General features: G+C 39.4%; 1 protein-coding gene across 5 annotated transcripts in view; it reads right to left on the reverse strand.

Moving 5' to 3' along the window:
* SLC25A21 (solute carrier family 25 member 21) overlaps positions 1 to 25,100 on the reverse strand; it is a 567,550-nt gene that overhangs the window by 36,322 nt on the left and 506,128 nt on the right. For all 5 annotated transcript variants that reach the window (XM_066277783.1, XM_066277782.1, XM_066277787.1 and 2 more), the window contains 3 exons: positions 20,123 to 20,189; positions 13,065 to 13,124; positions 9,024 to 9,131 (listed from right to left, as the gene is read on the reverse strand). In XM_066277783.1, the coding sequence (XP_066133880.1) occupies positions 9,024 to 9,131; positions 13,065 to 13,124; positions 20,123 to 20,189 (235 nt within the window). The remainder of the gene's footprint in view (positions 1 to 9,023; positions 9,132 to 13,064; positions 13,125 to 20,122; positions 20,190 to 25,100) is intronic.

Genomic DNA, 25,100 nt, shown 5'->3' on the forward strand with positions numbered 1-25,100 from the left:
TTGTTCTCTGAGAGCTCAGTATTACCCACAAATCACTGAGATGATGTATGGCAGCTCACGCCATTTTTTTCTGGAGTTCTTACATCTAACTATTGACCATAGCTGGCTCTAAATAGCTTGCGAAGTCACAGGCAGAAGTTTTAGATGGGAGGCACTGTTCCCTGGATAAACAGCGATCACAGAATGGCCAGTTGTTACAGGCGAGGGAAGTATGTCAGTGGATTTCTCCATCCCTAAAACCAGGGGAGAGCTCTCGGCACACCATGTCAAAACACAGCACACTCCACATTCGTTCCTTTACTTGCTTCTTCTGGTGAGGTAAATTTTGTTGCATTTTAGAGCGAATAGAATAAGGTGTTGCACCAGACTTCATCAAATGGTTGAAAAGCAGACTGGATGAGAGGTTTATACAATGGAGCAAGTGTCCGTATCTGGGTCCTTTAGAAAAATACTGCTTTGCCTAAAAAGAGAAATCCCAACTGCCAGAACTATGTAGGAAAATACCCTTGCTCTTCAGGGACGGATGATCACTTATGCTTTTCATTACTCAAATGAAGTTTTGAAGAATTTTCATAAATTTGAGAGAAAAAACCCCACCATTCCATTTATTTGAGAATAAAATGTAAGTGAAAGGAGAGGAGTCAGGCCAAAAAAATCCCACATTTACAATTTATTTTAGCTAATTTAGCATTACAGCTTATTTAAATAGGTCATAATAATGGACAAAAAGATACCTAAAATGTAATTATACATTAGAGTGTTATATTTAAAAAATAGGTTTTTTAAAAAACGTTCTGTGAGAATGATTTACTGTAAACAAACTCTCCCAAATGCTGAGCGACAAAGCTACATTAATACTATGTTGATTCCAAATACTCATCCCTGGAGGAGCACGGGGCTTCTAGGAGACCAGAGTGCTGACACGGTGCCTTGCCCCTGCACTATTGGCAGGGCAGAGGCGGAGGGGCCCAGAGCACAGGTAAGACTGCCAGAGGAAACCAGCAACATGGCTGCTTTTCATGGGTCCAGAAACACCTTTGATTTTCCCTTAAGCTTCTTAATTAAGCACATTTCTTCATCCCAATGAAAGAACTGAGGCTGACTAGAAAGAGACCTCTACATTAATACTCAGTTTCTTAGAGACATTACTTTCATTGGGCTTTATTTTCCCTATCTATAAAATAGAGGTAAAGCCATCTTATGGGGATAATGGGAGGATTTGGAATACCAAGTGTGAGGGAACATCAGGAAAAGGGGGGATATACAGTCATTACAACAGCAACAGGATTAGAGGGAGGTGTTGGCAGGAATCGTCAGTTATTTTTCTCATTAGATAGCTCTGTATCACTTGACTTGTGAAAAGAAACTCCATGTATTACTTTTGTAATTTAAAAGAATTACATACATTTATTAGAAAATCAAATAAAGAAAAACCACGTAAAGCATGTGGCATAGTGTCTGGCATGTAGTAGATGTTCTGTAAATGGTAGTGATTATCATTACTTCAAAGTCTCCATTCTGAAAGCAAAACCCTACAGTTGCTGGCACAGCTGAATGGAAGACTAAACGCTATTTTCTGTAAATGATAATAGAGAGGCAACTTGGCTGCTGCCTTAGGTATTGTTGAAAGATAACTGTAGGAATGGATTCATATATATAATTCACTTTTATGCCCACAAGAATCATAGACTGGAAAGAAATAATTTTTGAACTGAACAGTTTCCAGGCAGTGTTTCATAGTAATGCCGGAAAAATTTCAACTGAATTCAATACATCATTCATAACCGTTGACATGCCCTGGAAGCTGGCTTCTCATACTATCTGTAAACAAAGTCACACACTCACTCTCTATATAACTCAACTTCATCTTCTTGAAAGAGATGTTCACAAAGCACAGTCCTTTTATTCACTTTATGCTGATTCTACATAATATATCTAAATTTAGACATTTGTTAATTGTTTATGGAGAAAACAATCACCAAGCATTGTGATATCATATGTGATTTAATTGGCTTCTATTAGATTTTAAGCCCCAGGATAAAATGTTTAGAACTGTATATAATGGTACGCTTCAAAACCAGATTCAACAAAAAAAAATCCCTATCTTCAAAGATTCTCCTATCCATGACACGATTGCTATTTATTCATGGATCCCTAAAATTATAATCATAGAGCATATGTAGAAGACTATATTTTTTTCCCTTGGACTGAACATCTTCAAAAACAAAACAGAGGTGAAAGAGGTTTCTTGCAATTTCTTAAAGGCTTAGTTTTGTGTTTTGGGGTGAGAACGATCATGTTCATATGTAATGCAGATAAAAAGGACAGACTAGAAGGAAAATGTGGGCCCCATCCACATATCAGAGGGAGACCTCAAGGGAAGGGAAACATAACCCGTTAGCCAAATAATAACTTTGAAGTAGATTTCAAAGTGCAGAAAAAACTGGGAAACAATTCATACAAGATTTTGCTCCTGGGGAGAAATTCACATTTTCCAGGCTAGCAGAAAGCATACCAGCTGAATACTGCTTGGCTTCACACAGCTGATATGAGACTTCTAGGTCTTGTAAGTGTACAGATAAAAAAAAACCCCACCCATCCCATTAGGAGGGGAGAAAGTTCTTATAAGGACAACGAGCTACAAAGTCACGCTTTTGGCAAGAGTGATGTGCAAACCATCTTCAGTAGAGAAATCCTTGGGCAAGCCTAGTCCCTAACCAAAAAGACTACAGACCAGAACCACACTTTGCTTGGGGTTGAGTTTGAAGGACAGGGCGAAATCAGGGTCTACCCGGATTTTATCTGAACATGTTTTGATACTCACTGAGCCAAACCAGAGCATGACAAAGCTGTGATTACTATGCTCCCCACAGAAGGTAAGTATATTTAAATTAGAGACCAGAACTCTTTCTTTCTGTTTTTATTTTTCTTTCTTTTTTCCTTTTTCTTCCTCCCTCCCTCCCTCCCTTCCTCCCTCCCTCCCTCCCTTTCGTTCTCTTTCTTTCTTTTCAAACCAGTTTTTTTTTTTTTTTTTTTTTTGTATTCACTGTGAATTTTAACATGTTGGCCAAGATTCTAGTGTTGGAATTGGAGGAGGTATGGAGGGGCTTACAGTCTTTGATATTGTGGCAATTTAAAACGTGAAGACAAGTCAATCACACCTATTTAAATACTTTATACAAAAGCTGGGAGAATATGAGAGAAGTATCAGAAACCAAATTAACCACAGTTTCCTTTATATTTTTAGAATAGTTTATGGCTAACCTGGGTGAAAGAGATATTTTATGGATAGCATACTTCTAATTGGCTAGAAAATCAGTCCTAGACCACAGAGGGGAGAACTCAGGCAGCTGGAAGCAGCCGAGTACCTGTCATTCCTGGGAAAGCCTGATGGGAGCTGCACTCAGGGCTCCAAGAGCATAACAGACACAGCCTCTGCTCCCACCCAGTCATGCCCTTGAACCCCAGCTAGAGGGGTCCCTGTCCCTGAATCTTATGGTTCAGAGGCCCCCATTCTGGCTCTTTATCAGCCATGCCCTCCCCATCGGACCAGGGGCATCTTCTTATATCCCACAACCTTGTTCTAGACCACGGTCTGCAGACCCTGGACCATGGCTGTCCTCCTGCTCCCATCTCATCACTCTGCCACTGCCTCTATGGCTTAAGTGTGATGTTAAGTGTAATATCGACTATTGTAATATCGAATGCTTAGCTGGCATTCCAGTGAAGAGCCCCTCTCAACATCAGCAACTTCTTAGAAAATGTTCATGTATGAAGGATCCATTAGTGACTCCCTTCCTCAGACTGACCACATAGGAAAAGTCACAATTACTGTGTAGCATCTAGGGTGGTTCATGCCCAGGAGAGGGAAGACATGCTGCCTGAGAAACTCACAGTATTTGCAGAGCAAGAGTTATCTACTTGCAAAACGATTCTGGGGAACCTGCTCTGCTTTTCTTAAATGGGCTGTCAAGTCATCATTCTGCATCTGCCCATCCATTTAGCATTCCACCACCGCTGCTAGCTGTAAGCAGCTGAAAAGGTTCAAAATGAGCTCACTTCACAACCTCCAGGAAAGTGACTAAGAAGCCTTGACCAAGAACCCATATTAACTTTATACGACTATTCCAAGGAAGAATATCTTGATTGTTGTAGAATTCATTTCAAAGTGGCTTCAAATGCTTTTGGTTTCACCTCTAACTTCTGCTGCTATATGCTCGTTATTTAGAGCAAGCAGATACCCAGCTGCTATTGTTGATGACAGTGGACCTGCATCTGAGTTTAAAGACCTTGTCAATAGGCACTAAAAGTAGGCTGTCAGCCCGTTGGTCTTGATAAAGAATTAGGCTAAATGGATCATACTGGCAGCTGAGAATGACCTAATGAAGAAGACCATTGCTCAATGAGCTGTTTTCATGCCCACACTGGAGTCAGCTGTGACTGCTTAATATTAATCAGGGGGACATCTCGATAAATCTGTCTCTACTTACACTTAAGGAGTTATAAGATCAACTAGAAATAAGTTAATTTTGGTTGAATGCCTACCATGTATCAGGTGCTGTGTGAAGATATTTGCATATATCATCACATTTAAAGTCTCATAAAAAGCATGCTATAATAATAATAACCACTAACACTTATTAAATCATCACTATATACCAGACTGTATTAGCAGCTTTACAAATATTCAATATATCTCTTTTAACCATCATTACACCATTTGCTGTGACTATTACTATTACTCTTTCCTAACAAAAGAGGACTCTGGTGAGTCCTAAGACCAGCTAGCCAGGCATCCCCACCGGGAGCCACTGAGAAGTTTCTCCCTGAAAACAAGCTTGATCCTGGCAGAGCCACTGGAACTTTTCATTTGGGATCACTTACTTTTCTCTATACTGTTATATATTTCCAAATCTTCTATGATGAGCAGCTGTTACTTTTTAGAGTAAATATTCACAGAATACTGACTATGTTCTCTCTCACACACACACATTCTCTCTCCTTTTAGATGAGAGGAGGGGAGATAGACAGACTTCTGTATGTGCCCCGACTGGGATCCACCTGGCAACCCCTGTCTGGGGCTGATGCTCGAATAACGAGCTATACTCAGTGCCTAGGGCCATGCTCAAGCCACTGGAAAGAAGTGGGAGAGGGAGGAGAAGAGAAGTAGATGGTCGCTTCTCCTGTGTGCCCTAACTAGGGATCGAACTTGGTACATCCATACATCGGGCTGGTTCTCTATCCATTGAACCACTGGCCAGGGCCATATGTTCTCATATTAAACATTTACTCAAAACCATTCTATTAAATTCTTGCCTTACTCTCCCCAACTCCATCCTCCTTTCCAGAGGTAACCATTGAGATATTTGTCTGAATTCCTCTAGACCAGCATTTCCCTATAAGGACATCCCTACCCATGTGGCTATTCAACACTTGAAATGTCCTAGTTCAAATTCAAATGTGCTTCCAAGCATAAAACATACATGAGATTTAAAGGCTAAGTATGAAAATAGAGTGCAAATTATCTCATATAATTTTTATAGTGATTACATGTTGAAATGATAATATTTTGGATATATTAGGTTAAATAAAATATAGTATTAAATTAATTTCATCTGTTTCTTTTTACCCTTTTTAATATAGCTACTAGAAAATGTGGCTCACATTACATTTCTATTGGACAGTGCTGCTCTAGATTATTTTAGTACATTTATATACATATGTATACAAAGAAATACATAGTTTTTGGGTGTTTTCTAACATAAATACTCATTACCTTTATATTTAGACTGAAACTTTTTCTTAAAATAAAAGAAGTACAATTTTTAAGTGCACTGAGCATAAATTAATTAGTTTCTTCCTTTCTTTCTTCCTCTTCCCCTACTCCACCCTCAACCCCCGACTCCTCCTACTTCTTAACAACCCACAAAGCTTTGGAGTAAAGAGAGCAATAATTATTCTTGGCCATATGAATGCTGAAGTGAACACACCTAATACACTGCTCACAAAAACTAGGGATCAGGGAACGTGCAGATACTCCAGCACCTTCAGGCTTTTGTATAGTGCATTTTCACCAATGAAATCAAAGCTGGTTTTGCATCTCATTTGCATAATCAAACAACTTTCTCTGACTTGTCATTTGCTTTTCTGATGTTCTTGTTTAATTAAAAAAAAAGCTTCTTTTTTTATCGCTTCATATTTATTTTGAAATATCCCCTAATTTTTGTGAGTATTATGTTTAGATGAGCATAACATGGGTTCAGAAGAAGAAAAAGGCATCCTTTTTTTGGAAAAAGAAAGTGCTAGTCACTGGAGGAAGGTGCTGGAATTAATGGATCTTAGACAAAAGACACAGAAAATAGCTGCACTGCCAAAGTATCAGGTAGTTATTTTTAATCAAATAGGTCCAAATTTTCTATTCTTCCTGTGTTATATCTTTCAGATATTTTTTGTGATAGGCACACTTCCATTACTTTATGTTGGTGACTGCACTACTAACAACTTTAGATTTAATCAATATTGCCTATAAAGAGGCACCTCAGTTCAGCTACTGAATCCTAATAGTTGCTGATACGTGTGACCTCTGTGATCCCTACTGTGCTTAGTTCTGACTAGTTGAAGTAATATTGCAATGTTTCTTTTAATGTACATACCTGATATACTTTATTTTGTCTAAGCAAATATCTGACAATGAATCCAATTCAGTGGATTATGCAAAAGAAAGGATCTCAAACAAGTACCCCTTTCTTCTCCACTTAGAAAACGGCTGCATAGACATAAACAATTTACACAGATGGTATTCGTGTGATGAACTGGGAACACATACACATGCAGCATTCTTGTGTGGGGCTGGAAAGGTACTGACCACGTTCTAGCAAGGCCTTCACACATGCAGAACGTTAACAGCTCTTACTTGGCCTCAGTGTAGAACCTTGCAGAGAGCAGAGGAGAGAAAAAGTACATTAGGTACGAGTGGAAGTGCTGTGATAACTCATTATTTTCAGTCCTGTGAGCTCCTTGGCACTTCCCTGCTCACAGCCTCCACTTCCCATGCTGCCTTGAGGAAGGACTGCAGTTCACGGCCAGTCAGTCCCTTTGCTTATTCACTGTTGCTCCAAGACAAGCTTCCCAGTGGGGAAAATGAGGGATTAGATGCAGAGTTCCAAAATTTTCTTCTAGCCAGAGGCAGATTTAATGGCAGGCACACCAGGCACGCGCCCTGGGCTCCAGCTTCTGAAGGACCCCACAAAACCCCAACTTTACACTTTTTTCTAATGACACCAAGTTTGATTTTATATGCGCAATTTTAACTTTAATGGTACATAATATTTTTTATTTATTAAAAAATATGGTTATGTCACCCCATTAAAATTAATAAAAAAATAAAATAAAATAAAAATATGGTTAACATGTATTTTTATTTTCCCTGTCTCTCTTTTTTTAAGGAGCCCAATATTTTTTTCTGTGCCCGGGGCCTCAACCAACCTTAATACGCCCCTGCTTCTAGCTGCTAATTCTCCCAGTCTAACAAACCAAGTGTTCCTTGAGCAGATTCCATGGGGAATGTTTCAAATGGTCCCCATTGATAAGGCATTTGAAAATTGTTTCTTTTATTTCTTCCTAGTTCTTCCCATATTTTCCCAACATTCAAGGAAGAATAAAAGAAAGCAAAAACAGAAACAAAGACTAGGATAATACAGGGATTTTCAACCATTTCTAAAGTGCTACATATCCTGCAATTAAAACAATCTTTTGAAACATAAAAGGAAAAAAAAAATCTCCCTTACTTAGGATTGACTTCATCTGAGTCAATACAACCGATACCATCTGTTGTAGTGGGCCGACCCTGTCTTCCTCAGGCCCTGGCAGCTATGGGTGAGTACTCCCCAGCCCCCATTCCCACACCCCTGCTCAAGTTGCTGCCAGGCAGCTCTCAGGCAGTACCAGCAGGTAGGAAGATGGGAGGGAATGAGAGTGATCTCCACCCACTAGCAGCTGCTTATGTAGTAAGCAGGGGAACTTTTCTACAGACACATTCAGATCAGCAAATACTCCAAACCAATTTATACCACATGCTACCCAGTTGTAGAATTAAATTTAAATGCTTAGAAAGGAGTTGGAATACCAAACCCCTTACTTTTTCTCTACCTTGTTCTTGGCACCCAAAAGAATAAAGCAAGAACAGTTGGGCTTGGCCTGACCAGTGGGGGCGCAGTGGGTGAAGCGTTGACCTGGAACGCTGAGATTGCTGGTTCAAAACCCCGGGCTTGTCCAGTCAAGGCACATATAAGAGTTGATGCTTTCTGCTCCTCCCCCTTCTCTCTCTCTGTCTCTTTCCCTCTCTCTGTCTCTCTTCTCTAAAATGAATAAATAAAAATAATTTTAAAAAAAGAACAGTTTGGCTTGGTGGTAATGAGAATTATTAGGCAAATGAGAGGAAGAAGGCAGCACACTCCAAGGGAAGCTGTCTTTACAGAACATCATGTACCAGAGATTAAATGTCAAGACCTATCATTATCCAAGTGGTGATGTCTACACAGCTTCAGTAACTTGCTCATTGAGATTTAACCAAAAGACAAGCTTGACAGATGATCAGACTCTTTGGGGGAGGGCCATGGGTGGAGTAGGGAAAGGAGTGAGGTAATTTTTAAAAATGACTTCATAAATTTTATAGAAACACAATAATATTATCAAAAGCCTCAGTGGCTTTTGCTATAGTCAATTCTAGTATAATATGAAATAGAAGTGTTGCCAAATGTAGGGAAACCATTTCCAAGTAAGTCATTATACATTATATTAAAACTCTAAAATAAAAATGTGTAAACATGTGTTTGTCCATCAGACTTTAATACATTTTGTTAACATTTTCCTTGTGGGAGAAATTTGACTACTTTAAGCTACTCCTTTAGCAATAGTTTTCTATGACTTTAACCAGTGAATACAAGCTGGGTTCACAATTTTTTCTATATACTTAAACATATTTTTTACATTCCCACAACAATAGGAAAACTTTAAGTGATTACCTCTGAAAATGTGTTCCGATTGGCTTGCAAGCCCACTTTCACTACCTCGAAAGGGTTAACCACAACGGCTTCTGTTAGTCCAGATCCCAGTCCAGCAATGGCAAATGTCTAGAAAAATTAAAGCAATCAATACTTTAAAGAAGTTATTATGTGTACTGGATTAAGCACCTTATTTATTAAACTATGTAATTGAATGTTATAATGAGAATGAAGAAACTTATGTAAATACATCTATATACTATTACTAAATAACTTTAGTTCTTGTTCGATACTGACAATTCATAAAGAAGAAATTATAGCAGCTGCAAATCACATCCTAACAATTCAAAAGAAAATGTCAAAGCCCCATTAATAATGACTTTTCCCTTTAATGAACAGAAAGGTTGTTTTACTAATTTAAGGTGAATACTTAAACATCTACACATGTAACAATTAAAAGACAGTTTGATTTGTAAAAGGAGAGCTTCATTTTTAAACATCTACTTAAATATATTTATTGAGCAGATTACAAAATTCAAGGAACCGAACTGCAAATAAAGTGTTTATAAAAAGCAAAATTTCAGGTGACCAAACAGTATAGCTGAAAACATTTAAATTTATAACCATATTCTTAGTCACTATTCTAAACTATTATCAAACAAAATGCAATTTTTATTCGTTTCCCTATTTAAAAACAAACAAACTAGTAATTGCCCTATTCTTCTAGACTTAGAAGCCAAGGAATGAGTTCAGAAATGGGTAGGTTATTCTGAAGGCCTCAACTAAAATCTAGAACATTTATCAAAAAATGACTTACTGCTGATTGTTAATAATGTCTGCAGTAGGAAAAAACAACTTTGTAGAATTTTTCTGTAGAACACTTAAAGGTTTTTCAGAAAATCTGTATAAAAACAGCCATCATGTAAGTATGGTGGTACCTCAAAAAATTAAGAACAGAGCTATAATATGACTCAGCAAACCCTGTACTGAGTATTTATTTACCCAAAAAACTCAAAAGCATTGGTATTCAAAGACACATGCACCCCTAGGTTCATCACAGTATTATTCACAGTGGCTGAGATATGGAAACAACTGAAGTGTCCCTCGATAAAGGATTGGATAAAGGAATACTACTCAGCCATAAGAAATGATGACATATTGCCATTTACAACAACATGGATGGACCTTGAGAACATGAAACAAGTAAATCAAAAAAAGCTAAGAACTGTATGATTTCACACATAAGTGGGACATAAAACTGAGACTTATGGACATAACTGAGACTTATGGATATAGATAAGAGTGAAGTGGTTACTCGTGGAAGAGGGTTGGGGGAAGAGGGATGGGAGAGAAGAGGAGGGGAGTGAAGAGGGACAAATACACAAGGACGGAAAATGATTTGACTTTGGGTGATCGGCGCACAACATACTCAACAGTTCAAATGCTATAGAGATGTTTACCTGGAACCTATGTATTCTTTTTGATCAATATCACCCCATTAAATTTAATTTCATAAATAAAATTTTTTTAATAAAATGGGAAATATGCATCAAGTAAAAAAAGAAAAATCACAATGATTGACACACACATCACACACACACAGCAGGAAAACAAAATGAAACAAAGCCTCAGACCTGCAAAACAGATGCTAAAAAAGAAGTTAGTGCTGCTGAAGCTCTCATTCTAGGAGGCAGTACTGTCTAAAACTAAGAGGAGAAAGAAAGCCAATGAAGAGTAAAGAACACAGAACTCTTACTAGGAGTCTCTAACTTCTTCAAAGTAGGAGATTAAAAAGGGACAGGGGAAAGGAATGCTCTACACCCTCAGAAGGGACACCAAGGGTCCAGAGTAGAAGGTCTGGATTTAGGTCCTGGTTTTGCCACTTATTGGCTGATTTAGACCAGAGCTGGCAGGTACATTAATTTCATTATTTTAAACTATTTTTTTCACTAAACTAATTAATTTAAAATTTAAATTTTAAATAAAAAATTTAACTAAAAAGATTAATTTAATTAATTTAATGAGTACAAAGGTGTGTGCGGAACGTGATGTGCAGCCTGCACCCTGCTTGCCAAGCCAGAGCCCCGCAGAAGCAAGCGTCAGTCAGAAGGAAGGGCTGCCTTTTCATCATTCATTAAGACACTGTATGTGCTGGCTGCAGCTCTGTGTCTACACCACTGGATCCTTTATAATTCACAGTTTTCTCATCTGTAAAATGAAGACAATACTATCTAATCTCCCTACTTAACAAGGTTCTTCTGAGGCTCAAAATCATGTGTGAAAGCCCTTTGTAAAGTGATATACAAAAACCACTCTTACTATTGCACGTATAGATGGACAGGAAGGACGGACAGCATTGTATCAGATTCCAGGAGGGAGGGAGGGACTAATGATGCTTTCCTTTCAAACTTCTTCACTACAATTTTAAACATTTTTGTAGACCAACTATTTTATTCATGTATCTTGGACTTCCAACAGGGAAGTCAAAAGCAGGGGGGAAAAATACTGGTCCCAAATTTTCTAACTAAAGAAGCTAAAATCCAGATGTTCAGGTTTTTATTACTATATGCAATCTCCCAAGTAATTCACTTTTTTTGTTCTATAAACTCAGCTATATTTGCTGTCAGAAATAGTGTTCAGCAGTCCCTTGTCAAAAGAATTGATCAGCTATCAGCAGATCATGTTACTCAGATTGTTCCAGAGACAAGCAGTAACTGTCGGGTTCCCAGCCTCCTAGGCTTTTCATGTGAGAGCACCAGGGGACATTTAATGGCTGTTTTAGTGTCTAGCTGTATCAAAAAGAAACGGGAATAAGTGAGTTCAAGAAAAGGGGAAAACTGTATACAGTATACAGTTTGCATACGTTTGGTTACAGCAGCTGGAGTGGCCAAATGCTTTTCTGCTTCAACTCCCAAAAGAGCCAAGAGAACTGTGCTCTCTCATATGGTACCAATGCTCCACATGGAAACAGCCGGCTGGCCCTCTGGAGACCATATTTTATTGTCTTTTTTTTCTAGAAAGGTTTTGAATTGTTCTTTTTATAAGATGGCTTTCAAAGTGAAGAGTGACATTAAGGAGAGACACTCAGGAATTAAAAAAATAACTTAGCTAATTTTAGGGCTCACACTGCCACTTCTTTCATATAAGGCCACCTCAGAGCCACACTGTTTAGGTAGGAGGCTGGGCAAGAGGTTTCTTTGTCATAATGCTAAGCCATATGAATAGTTTTCTTAATAGGATCCTTCCTAGAAAAGAGATATGCATGACTTTTTAAATGGCAGACACTTTTTGGATAGTCTATTTGGCAGAATAAATATTCTGAAGTGAACCTTTATGAGTAATGTAATTAAAGAGTTGAGGCCACCTCTCTGGTTGAGTTTTGAGGTACATTACAGCAGGCAAACTGGGGGGATTTTTCAATGAGAGGGCCAATGTAGATTTTACTTTGTTTTGTAGATTTGAAGAAATTTCTGCACTTGCTTCCTCTGAAGTTCTTGTTGCACACACATATTTGCAGAACCCACCTGGTCAAGACAATTGAACTCATTTTGTGAAAAGTAGCAAAAGTCACCAAGAAGAAAAGATGTGTCATTGTAAGATCACTATTCTCTCTGACTGTAAGAGGCTCTTCAGTCTGCATCTGACCACAGAGTAACCTGAAGTCTAATGTTTACTACAGCCTAAGTAAAAGCTGAAAAACTAACTGGCTAGGAAATAATTCTAGGCATACTGAATTTTGCATAGATATGTACGCTAGATAAACATGGATGTTTTGGCTTTAAAAGAGTCTGTGACAAATGCACTCTTTATTTTACATTCTTGACTGTATTTCATATGAGCCTTTCTACCATATCATTATTTTTATAAATTCATCAGTGGGTGCTATAAAATAGCCAAATTGTGAATTATTGGGAAGATGGTTTTCAACAAGTAGCTGAACATTGAATAACTCAAATTCATATTTTAGGAGTTGGGCTTGGGGAATCAAAAGGCTTTTTTGTTTCTAGAGTTTGCTTTATGAAATAACATACACACTTAAGTATAATAAATATTCTCACTTACCAATGCTGGTGACAGTGACATGTATCCTAGCAATTTCTTATACTGCTCAAAGGTGAAAAACTGTGAAACAAAACCAAACACAGAGATTTATAATTTCTTGCAACAAACCCTTTAATTGACTCAAATTTCTTTAGTAAATCATATTAACCAGCACTTTTAAAAAATGATAAAACATTGAAAAGTTTTTAATCTGGTCTGGGGTAGTTGCTATTGGATCTTGCTTTAACATTCACATTTTCAAATGCAGCTATAATAACCTACAGAAGAGCTGATGGAATCCTTTATAGCAGTAAATGAACCATACAGCTTCCATTTACCATGACCATTTTCAGTTTCCCCAGACATCAATAGACTTCCTTTTCATGGCACTGATTCAAAATTATAGGCATAGAGACCTGAAATCTTTGGTCTCCTCTGTTTTCTCTATGAATTGCTTTCCCATTGAATGCCCAATAACCAACTTGAGAAAGACATCCACTTTTCTGCTTTAACTTGCATTTGTATTGCTGTGTCTTTCCACTGTTCCATGAAATTTCTCAACACTCAGTGATGATGAAGATGTCATTATAACTAGGAAAGGACCCAATGAGGTCATCTGGTCCATCCTTGCTTAAAGCCAGACTGTCCTGCACTTGAGCAGAGGAGAGCTGCTCAGTCTACCTCTACAATATGATGATGAAGAAGATTATGTTGGTTCCTTCAGTAGATGATGTTTAATATTATTTTTCTGAAAATGAATTTCTAAGAAGACAAATGGAATCAATCACTTTGTGTAATATACCCAAAGTACAATTTTTTCCTTCAGCATTTTGGGCAACACCTGTGCTTGAACACAATGTTTTGCTCCTGGGTGCTCTGTGAGGTAACCACAAGCAACTCTGGTAAGGTTCTCTCTTAGGCCCTGCTGGTCTGTTTCTCAAGACCCCAGAAATAGCATGGGTATTTTATGATCACACATGTCTTCTACTCTATCACTTTTTCACCCAGTAAAATGGAACAATAAAAGAATATATATAGATAGATTTGGAGGCTAAATAATACTCTGTTGCTAGAAAGAGGTAGTTATGTGGTATAGAAGTGGCTCAAATAGGTCTAATGGGCACCTGAAGAGTCATTACATCACCAGATAGATTTTCATTCTTTTTTTTCTTTACCTGTGCCTACCCCTCTACAAGTAAGTGCCACCATCCCCCCAAACATCTAGGCATAAACTCCAAGGTCTTGCTCAGTCTTCTTTCCCAGAGATTTTCATTCTTTTAAAGATCACGAATTACTTTTATGCCATGCTTCTTTAGATTAACTGTGGTTGTAGACTTTTCTAGGAATGGGATTCACTCATTTACTCATTCAACAAATATTGTATTGTGTTCTAAGAGGTACTGGAAATGCAGCAGTAAACAAAGGGAGCCTCTGCCATTTTGACCTAACAACCCAGTGGGTGGTAATAACCAGTGGTGGGATTCAAATAATTTAACTACTGGATCTCTGCCCTAGTGACCGTTTCAAGTATAAAAAATATATATACCAAAAAGTAGTTTATTATTTCATGCATTTAATATTTAAATAAGAACAGAAAAAGAGGTACATACAATAAAACTAGACTCTGTTATAAGAAAGAGTTATAAAACATTAATGAAAAAAGCCTGACCAGGCAGTGGTGCAGTGGATAGAGCATCAAACTGGGACATGGATTACACAGTTTCGAAACCCCAAGGTCACTAGCTCGAGCACAGGCTCATCTGGTTTGAGCAAGGCTCGCCAGCTTGAACCCAAAGTTGCTGGCTTGAGCAAGAGGTCACTTGGTCTGCTGTAGCCCCCCGGTCAAGGCACATATAAGAAAGCAATCAATGAACAACTGAGGAGCCGCAACAAAGAATTAGTGCTTCTCCTCTCACTCCCTTCCAGATTGTCTGTCCCTATTTGTGCCTCTCTCTGTCTCTGTCACACATACACACAAAAAAATTAATGAAAAAATATTAAATAATACCTGACAAAAATAAAACTGTTATTTAAGATATTTCCATATTGCTTCTTAATTGGCATCCTCACTTGCAATTATTTTCACCTATGGATGGAATGAGCATTACTACGGGCACTTAGAATATGCTGCTGTGCAGATGAATGTTGAAAAAGAGTAGGGAATGTAAATTTGTGATTTCCACATTGAGTGGCTGCCCACGCACTCACCTTAGAGAGAACCCTGATTACAAGTGTCGTTTTAACAACCAGTTTGCTGAACTTAACAAAAAATTAGGTATTGGTTTTGCCAAATTGGTGTGAACTGGCTGAATCCACCAGTGGAGATAAACCCTGAAACTATGTCCTGGAGTTATATTAATACCACCAGGACCACCACTGTTTTGATGAGAGATGCACTAGAAACCATTAACCATGAGAGGAAATGCATTCTAGTCTTCAGCTTTAAAGATAATTAATTTTTTCTTCGTTTGTTATGGTCATCATCATTACTGTTTTTGACAACTACCTTGCTGGGACTTTGGTGGGAACGGTCCTGGGTCTGAATCCTGGCTATGCGACTTCGCTGTGAAAGCATGTGTGAATCACTTGACCTCTGTAACCCTCAGGAATACAGAACTTACCTTTTGGAGCAGTCCTTAAATAAAAGCTTGTATGTAAGATTTCCTGACATGCCTTACACATAGGAGATTTTCAGAAAGTTTTATTTTCCATTCCCTGTCTTCACTGCGGCTACTAAAGGAATCATAAATGTCTTAGTTGTGTGCATCACTCAGGAGAGGCTGCTGCAGTTCAGGCAACATGCTAAGGTCTTAGCGTGTGCTCCTGCATTTAATCCACAAAACGTCATCAGATCACAGTGCCAATACAGCCATGATCCCCATTCTATCGATCTGTGTCCTTCAGTTAGTGAGCGAAAGGACTCAGATGCTGTCTACCTCCAAGGCCTGCGTGTGCTCTCAACTGCGATGCTCTCTCTGCTCCGTGCTGCTGAGCGCGGACTCTCTGCCCTGGTGTTCTTGTTGCTGAGGCTTGCTTCCCCTGACCCTGGAGCCCAGAGTCCCTCCAGACAGCTTTCTAACCTTTTCAACCACAATCTCTGTACAAAATATTTGCTCCACACAAGCACATGTATGCACATGCATGCACACAGTGGGGCTCTTGTATTTCTAACTGAAACAAAACATCGCTATAATACGGTATTTACCCCTTTCCCATCTGTAAGTCTGTTTCTATTCTATTCCATTGAAACAATTTCTGGTCATGACCCACTACATCTAGTGACTCACTAAACTGATTTTATGACTCATGGGCCACGACCCACCTTTTGGAAACACTGCTCAAAGAGATCCTCACTGGGTCCAGGGAAGTTCTGGGAGATGATGGGCCACCTTGTTCCCTTCCAGTGTAAAAACATGTTTTCTTCTTTCTGACTTTCTCTCATTACATTACTTTGGAGGCAAACCCCATCCGAGCAGTTCTTTCGATGCCATGTGCATTTTGAAGCCTTCCAGTTTGACTGGTAGGAACAAGTACTATTCTCAGCCTTGTGTGGCTCGGAGTGCCTTTCTTTCTGATTCCAAGGATGGCTCTTTCTCAGGCCTGGCTAGTTTCCTTATGTGCACGCACTGGTCAGTTTTCAGCTGAATACTTAAGGGGTCCCTCTGCAGATCTTAGGAGCTCTGTCTCTGTACAGCTCTCTTCTCCAGTATTTTGGTGAGCTCTAGCTCCCTTGCCCTCCCTGGCCTCTCTGCATCTTCTCAACCAGGGACTCCACTGGACTCTGTCTCTGTTTCCCCTGCCTGCCCCTGGGCCTGGGAAGCCTTCCAAGGTGGGGCAACCATAGGGCTCATCGCCTTTGTTTCCCGTCTCTCTGTCCTTCCTTGTCTGAGGTCCAGTGTCTTGAAAATTATGGTTTCATACTTCATTCATTTTCTGTTGTTGTTTCAGGCAGGAGAGTAAATCTGGTCCCTGTTACTACATCTCAGCTGGAAATGGAAGTCTCGGCTTCCCAGAAATTCCGAATAGTAGATGTGGGAATTTTGGGGAACAGAACAGAAGTGTCTCCTGTCATAAACCAACAAATTTTCTTTCTGTTTCTCTCTCTATATAGTACCACTTACTTATGGAATATCGAGTGAACATCTACTATGTGTAGACGTCATGACAGTGGTGAACAAGCAGCCTTCACAATTTATAATCTCTCGTGAGTTTGGTTAGCAATATGCAGTCCTTTAGGGTCTAATCATGGAAAAATGGTGTTCTGGAACTGTGATGTTCAAGACAGGCCCTGGACCTTGGACATGTTGTTTCTTGTTTCTGAGGAACCAGGCGGTCTCTTCCCAAGTCTTCACTTCCTTTTGCTGTCTGCAACACTAATTGTCTTATTTTGTAAAAGAGGAAGTTTCATTTATTTAGCATCAATGAGTCTTATTATTTTAATGAGTCTCATTTAAAAGAATATAGTACAGAAAAAATGTCTCTTTCTGAGTGCAGTAATGATTGTAACTGAGGTATCATTCCCAAGGATAATCTATATCTATATCCATATATGTATAAAGTATTCATATACCACATACATGCATAAGTGTGTGTGTATGTGTATGGTCTCTAAATATTTTTTTCTGAAGTAAACTTTGATGACATACAATGAAGCTGTTTATGATGTATGAAATTGTTACAATAAGATGATCGCTTTCCTCACAAATCCTAAGATAAATATCTATAAAATGAATGTTTTCATAAATTGTGTTAAAAAATAGTGCTATCCATCTGGCAAAGATACAGTTTTAACTCCAACTTATACTTAAAAAGCCAACGTACTTACCATATGTCTCAATAATTTTAAGGTAAAAACTACTTGGAACAAGATGTCTGGGTTACATACACCATATCCAGTTGCCTGAAAGTTCATCTGTTAACCATTGCTCTGGCAGGGAGCACTGTTTTTTTTTAAGTAGAGACTAACTCAGTTTTGTAAAACTCAACTTTTTTTTTTTCCATGAAAGGCTGTTCAACATTGATAAACCTTAATTGTCTTAAAGTTTAAATTGTCTCCAATGTATAGTATTAAGGAAAAATATTCCAGGAAAAACTCTAATAATAATTTACTTTATTTACAAATGTAAAACACTGAACAAACGAACATATTATTCCATGGAGACAACTTTGGTTTTGAACAGGAACTCTGCTCTGTTTACTTGGGCAATCTTTTATCAAGTGAAGCCATTTCAGAATCCAGTTCAGCCCTCTTGTGTACTTTGGTGAACTTTTTCCAGATTCTTTACTAAGATTCAGATCCTTATAATGAAATTTGTATTGAAGTAATAATATAAAAATCACAAAAACTATGGCAACAAAGAGGGTGAATTTATAGAGAAAGTGTGTTTTAAAGCTTTGCTTTCTGAATTCTACACCTGAAGTAAATCCTATTAAATCATTATTTTGACATAATGTAACAGTTGCTGTTTGTGTATATATGTGGTATGTAGTTATTTTAGCATTAATTTTAATGTAGTCATCCTCTGATCTTGTTGAGTAAAAGTATATAAGCTGTCTCTTTTTTAAAAAAGATTTTTTTTTTTATTTATTTTAGGAGGGAAAAGAGCTAGAGGAGAGAGAAAGAGAGAGAGAAAGGGGGAGGGGAGGAGCAGGAAGCATTAATTCCCATATGTGCCTTGACTAGGCAAGCCCAGAGTTTCGAACTGGCAACCTCAGCATTCCAAATCAATGCTTTACCAACTGCACTGCCACAGGTCAAGTTAAGCTGCCCCTTCTTACATTTCAGAAATATCAGAAATATAAAGTGAGTAATGCATGTGAAAAAAGCTTTGTGTCAGTTGAAAAGGAAGTCTTTCAATCTAAGTTTATGTTAGTTACCCTTACTGTGGAAAGAGAAAGCCATATTTAGTATTGTCAGTGGTGTGGGTATGGGGGTCAATACCAGTTAGTCACTGTGATTAAGACTTTTGTCTGAAAAAATATATAAAAAACTGATTAGGCCCTGGCCGGTTGGCTCAGCGGTAGAGCGTCGGCCTAGCGTGTGGAGGACCCGGGTTCAATTCCCGGCCAGGGCACACAGGAGAAGCGCCCATTTGCTTCTCCACCCCTCCGCTGCGCTTTCCTCTCTGTCTCTCTCTTCTCCTCCCGCAGCCAAGGCTCCATTGGAGCAAAGATGGCCCCGGGCGCTGGGGATGGCTCTGTGGCCTCTGCCTCAGGCGCTAGAGTGGCTCTGGTCGCAACATGGCGATGCCCAGGATGGGCAGAGCATCGCCCCCTGGTGGGCAGAGCATCGCCCCTGGTGGGCGTGCCGGGTGGATCCCGGTCGGGCGCATGCGGGAGTCTGTCTGACTGTCTCTCCCTGTTTCCAGCTTCAGAAAAAAGAAAAAAAAAAAAAAAGAAAAAAAAACTGATTAGACTTAGTTTTTTCTTCTTCGGAGATCCCACCAGAGCTTTGTGTTTCTATCCAGATACTGAACCAGTAAATAGTACATAAACTCCATAGTTATGTGGTTAAGAAGATGAAAATCAGGGTAATAGAGTAATAATTTTGTAAAAACCAGAATAGAAAATTTTAACAGAGGAGATGAAGGGGGTGAAGTTAGCATGCCAAATAAATGTGTTATATGTGAATCATATCAAAGAAATAGAGTGTATTCGTTTGCTCCGTTCATAAAATGGGAATAAGTCAGGGAGAAAGGTTTTTTTACCTCCCTCCTCCCCTCTCTTTTCCCTCTCTCTTTAATAATTATTGCTCCAAAGAAAAATTGATGGATTGCTTTGAGAAAAAGTCCAAGCTACGTTGTGATTGCTTGGTTGTGATTACATGAATTTCATTTACCCTGGTGCTTCTTATAGAATTTCCCCATTAGAAGGGAATGCCCTTACCTGAAAAGAAAATTCTACAACCAATATTTGAGAGATTAATCAAGTCTAATTATAATAACATTATGCTATAATTTGCGCATTAAATATCTTATCTCACATTGAATTCACATTAATGTCTCACAGGCTGATGTGGGACGTTGAACACTGAAGCCATCACTATGGTCTGTGTTGGTTGGAGGGCACACACTACTCACCTTCACTGCTCTTTTTGGTGTTTCAGCCAATATGGGTGGCAGAATTCCCTTGTAGAAACCGAACATTCTGTTGGAGAAATCAAAGAGTGTATGTAAGCAAAGGGATTAGAAAATAAGTTATTGTGCCTTTATTTGGTAAAGCAGGTTAGGAACATATGTTGCTGACAGAAGAAATGTCAAACTCCCTTGCTGATGTGTAGTTTCACAGGGCCTGAGACAGCTCCTATTGCCAATGCTGAGGAACTTGTCATATATTCAGATAATTTTAGGAAAAAAAAGTAGATATGCTTATGATAAAACTTATAAAAAGTCGGCCCTGGACGGTTGGCTCAGTGGTAGAGTGTCAGCCTGGCGTGTGGAAGTCCGGGGTTCGATTCCCGGCCAGAGCACACAGGAGAGGCGCCCATCTGCTTCTCCACCCCTCCCCCTCTCCTTCCTCTCTATCTCTCTCTTCCCCTCCCGCAGCCAAGGCTCCATTGGAGCAAAAGATGGCCCGGGCGCTGGGGATGGCTCCATGGCCTCTGCCCCAGGTGCTAGAATGGCTCTGGTTACAACAGAGCAATGCCCCAGATGGGCAGAGCATCGCCCCCTGGTGGGCGTGCCAGGTGGATCCCAGTCGGGCACATGCGGGAGTCTGTCTGACTGCCTCCCCATTTCCAGCTTCAGAAAAACACACACACACACACACACACACACAAAAACTTATAAAAAGTCATCACTTATTTCACATTAGAAAGTTTTAAATTTGTCTAACTTAGAATTCCTCTCTATATATATCTATATATCTATTTCATCTATACCTATCTATATCTATATCCATATCTCTATATCTATCTATATCTATATTTATATCTATATCTATACCTATATCTATATCTATATATCTATATCATCTATATCTCTTTACCTATATATGTTATAACCTCATTTTAAACCTGAAAATACATAAATAAAAGAGAATATTCTACATTATTTCCTGAGACAGTGTTCTTGATGAACTCCTAAGTGACCACAGATAAAAGCAGTACTCGTGTGTTCCTATGTTAGGATGCCCATTTTACATTGGGCTAGCGATTTCCTGATTCACTCCAACTTCTTCAAATTGGGTTCTACTTCTAGCTGTGCTCTTGAAACAAGAATAAGAGTTCATTCAGGCTAACCCACTGTGCCACTCAATCCAACATGGTGACCTCTTGCTCTTCCTTGGTTAACTGCTTTACTTATTGTGTGTGTGTATGTGTGAAAGAGAGAGAAAGAGAGAGAGAGAGAGAGAATAAGAGAGAGAAAGAGAGAGAGAGAGAAGCATCAACCTGCTGTTCTGCTTAGTTGTGCCATTGATTGCTTTGCATGCATGTGACCTGACCAGGGCTCAAACCCTGGTGACCCTGGGGTTGAGCCGGCAACCTTGGTGTTCTCGGGTGGCACTCAATCCACTATGCCACTGGCCAGGGCTAATAGCTTTTACACTGTTAGCTCCTTGAAAACTAGGTGTGCATTAGAGTCTTTACTTGAGCCTGTGTGTGTATGTGTGTGTGTGTGTACCCAGAATGCAAGTTCTTGTTAAGCATATGACTTTTATGAAGAGAAGAAAGGAATCAAATAACCCCCTGATATGCATTTACTCTGCATACTCTTTCTCTGAATGGAGAGTACTAGCATTAATAATAAGAAGTAAAGCAAACATGTGATTTGAAGAACTATGGGAATTCACAAATTCCTTCTACCTTCTTTCATTTTAATATCAACTACTGGCCCTGGCCGCTTGGCTCAGTGGTAGAGCGTCGGCCTGGCGTGCGGGGGACTAGGGTTCGATTCCCGGCCAGGGCACATAGGGGAAGCGCCCATTTGCTTCTCCACCCCCACCCCCTCCTTCCTCTCTGTCTCTCTCTTCCCCTCCCGCAGCCAAGGCTCCATTGGAGCAAGGATGGCCCGGGCACTGGGGATGGCTCCTTGGCCTCTGCCCCAGGCGCTAGAGTGGCTCTGGTCACGACAGAGTGACGCCCCGGAGGGGCAGAGCATCGCCCCCTGGTGGGCAGAGCATCGCCCCTGGTGGGCGTGCCGGGTGGATCCCGGTCGGGCGCATGCGGGAGTCTGTCTGACTGTCTCTCCCCGTTTCCAGCTTCAGAAAAATACAAAAAAAAAAAAAAATCAACTACTGATCCCTGAAATTCACTTGTAAAATTTAAATACCATTACTTTTTATCATTCTAATTTCATTATAAATTAATTATTATATAGTTTTCAGCATGAGAGTGACTAAGCATAGGTTTGCCCTTCCCAAAAGATAAATGCAATTTCCCTGAAATTCTACACTTCTAATGAAAGACATTATTAGTTCTGTTCTTTCCGTGATGATTTTTCCACATCTGGAAGATTATGCACGATTATTGAGGGGGGGTAGAATTAAGAACATTTAAATAAGTAAAGCTTCTAGAACAGAGTGTCCTGGTTAATAGAGGTAACTGAAATCCCATACTACAGGAACAGTTACAGAAGGAACAGTTGTTGAACGTGAAAAAGAAAGATCACAGGAAGAAACATAGCATTATGCGTCTCTCGGAAGGCAAGCATGTAGGAAAGACATTAGACTTGTTTGTTTGTCTCCAGGTGGTAGAACTAGGACCAACAGGTGCAAACAACAAGGAAAGACACATTTTTGTCCCAGTAGGAGCTCAATACAAGGAGGCAGTTCTAACAATCAGAACTATATAGAGATAGACAGGGCCTGCCTGAAAAGTGGTGAGTGCCCCTTTATGATATGTAGTCAAGCAGTCCAGATGGACACTTGTCATGGATGCCAGAAATGGATGGACTCACTGGCCTTCCAGGTGGGTCTCCTCTAACCCTCAGATTTTGTTATTTTAAGAAAAAGAACAAGAGGACATGGGAAAGTACTTTTCTGAAGACACAAACTCTGCCTTACTTCAAACTTTTGCCTAAAGTAGAGCATTGCTTCTCTGGAGAACAGAAGTCTTATAAGTAACACAGAAGGTCTTCATTTTTAAAATTATGGGAGAAAATATTAAAATGAGGTGTAAGGTAAGAAGGAAGAGAGGCAGCTGGGAAAAGCATAAGGATTTAATCTGAAAAGATCTGGGAGGTCCAGAGCCCTCTGCTTCATGTTGGCAATGCTTCCGCAATGCATCCTTCTTCCCTTTGCCCTGCTTGGTTCCTTTCATGTCCAATCATCCCCACCACTGCCTCCAGCCACCCCACCACCCTGAACTTTCTAACAGTAGATGGAAAGCATTAATGGGAACTTCTCAAGGACCACGGCAGTCTTTGCTGGCAAATAGGGAGCTAGAACTATCGACTTCCTTTTTTTAAAATCTTATTTTTATTAATTTTAATGCAGTGACATTGATAAATCAGGGTACATATGTTCCAAGAAAACATCTCCAGATTATTTTGACCTTTGATTATGCTGCATACCCCTCACCCAAAGTCAAATCGTCCTCCATCACCTTCTACCTGGTTTTCTTTGTGCCCCTACCCTCCCCCCACCCCCTCCCTCTCCTTCCTCGCCCCCTCCCCACCCCTCCACCCCACTCCCTGTTACCATCACATTCTTGTCCATGTCTCTGAGTCTCATTTTTATGTCCCATCAATGCATGGGTTCATATAGTTCTTAGTTTTTTCTGATTTACTTATTTCACTCCATATAATGTTATCAAGGTCCATTCATGTTATTGTAAATGATCCGATGTCATCATTTCTTATGGCTGAGCAGTATTCCATAGTATATATGTACCAAAGCTTTTTAATACACTCGTCCTCTGATGGACACTTGGGCTGTTTCCAGATCTTTGCTATTGTGAACAATGCTGCTATAAACATGGGGGTGCATTTCTCCTTCTGGAACCGTTCTATGGTGTTCTTGGGGTATATTCCTAAAAGTGGGATAGCTGGGTCAAAAGGCAGTTCGATTTTCAATTTTTTGAGGAATCTCCATACTGTTTTCCACAGAGGCTGCCCCAGTCTGCATTCCCACCAGCAGTGAGGAGTGTCCCCTTTTCTCCACATCCTCGCCAGCACTTATTCTGTGTTGTTTTGTTGATGAGGCCATTCTGACTGGTGTGAGGTGATATCTCATTGTGGTTTTAATTTGCATTTCTCTAATGATTAGTGATGTTGAGCATTTTTTCATATGCCTATTGGCCATCTGTATGTCCTCACTGGAGAAGTGTCTATTCATTTCTTTTTCCCATTTTTTGATTGGATTGTTTGTCTTTCTGGTGTTGAGATTTACAAGTTCTTTATAAATTTTGGTTATTAACCCCTTATCAGACGTACTGTCAAATATGTTCTCCCATTGTGTAGTTTGTCTTTTTATTCTGTTTTTATTGTCTTTGGCTGTGCAAAAGCTTTTTAGTTTGATATAGTCCCATTTATTTATCCTGTCTTTTATTTCCCTTGCCCGTGGAGATAAACCAGCAAATATATTGCTGCGAGAGATGTCAGAGAGCTTACTGCCTATGTTTTCTTCTAAGATGCTTATGGTTTCACGACTTACATTTAAGTCTTTTATCCATTTTGAGTTTATTTTTGTGAATGGTGTAAATCGGTGGTCAAGTTTCATTTTTTTGCAGGTTGCTGTCCAATTTTCCCAACATCATTTGTTGAAGAGGCTGTCTTTACTCCATTATATGCCCTTACCTCCTTTGTCAAATATCAGTTGTCCATAGAGCTGTGGGTTTATTTCTGGGTTCTCCATTCTGTTCCATTGATCTATATGCCTGCTCTCGACTTCATTTTTTATGTATTACAGATATCCATAAAATAGTGGACATCTCTGGAATAGTTGGACCAGCACCTCTTCTGGTGAGAACAGCCCCTCCCACAATTTTTTTTTTTAACCACCAGAACCAACATATTGGTATAATGATACTGCTTGTCGGCAGCCGTTGATCGGGCACCTCACCAAATGAATCCAAATGGTATTCTGTCTCTTTGCCCCAGTTAATTTGATTCAAGCTAG

Source organism: Saccopteryx bilineata, chromosome 4 (genome assembly GCF_036850765.1).
Source record: "Saccopteryx bilineata isolate mSacBil1 chromosome 4, mSacBil1_pri_phased_curated, whole genome shotgun sequence".
Taxonomy (NCBI): Eukaryota; Metazoa; Chordata; class Mammalia; order Chiroptera; family Emballonuridae; genus Saccopteryx; species Saccopteryx bilineata.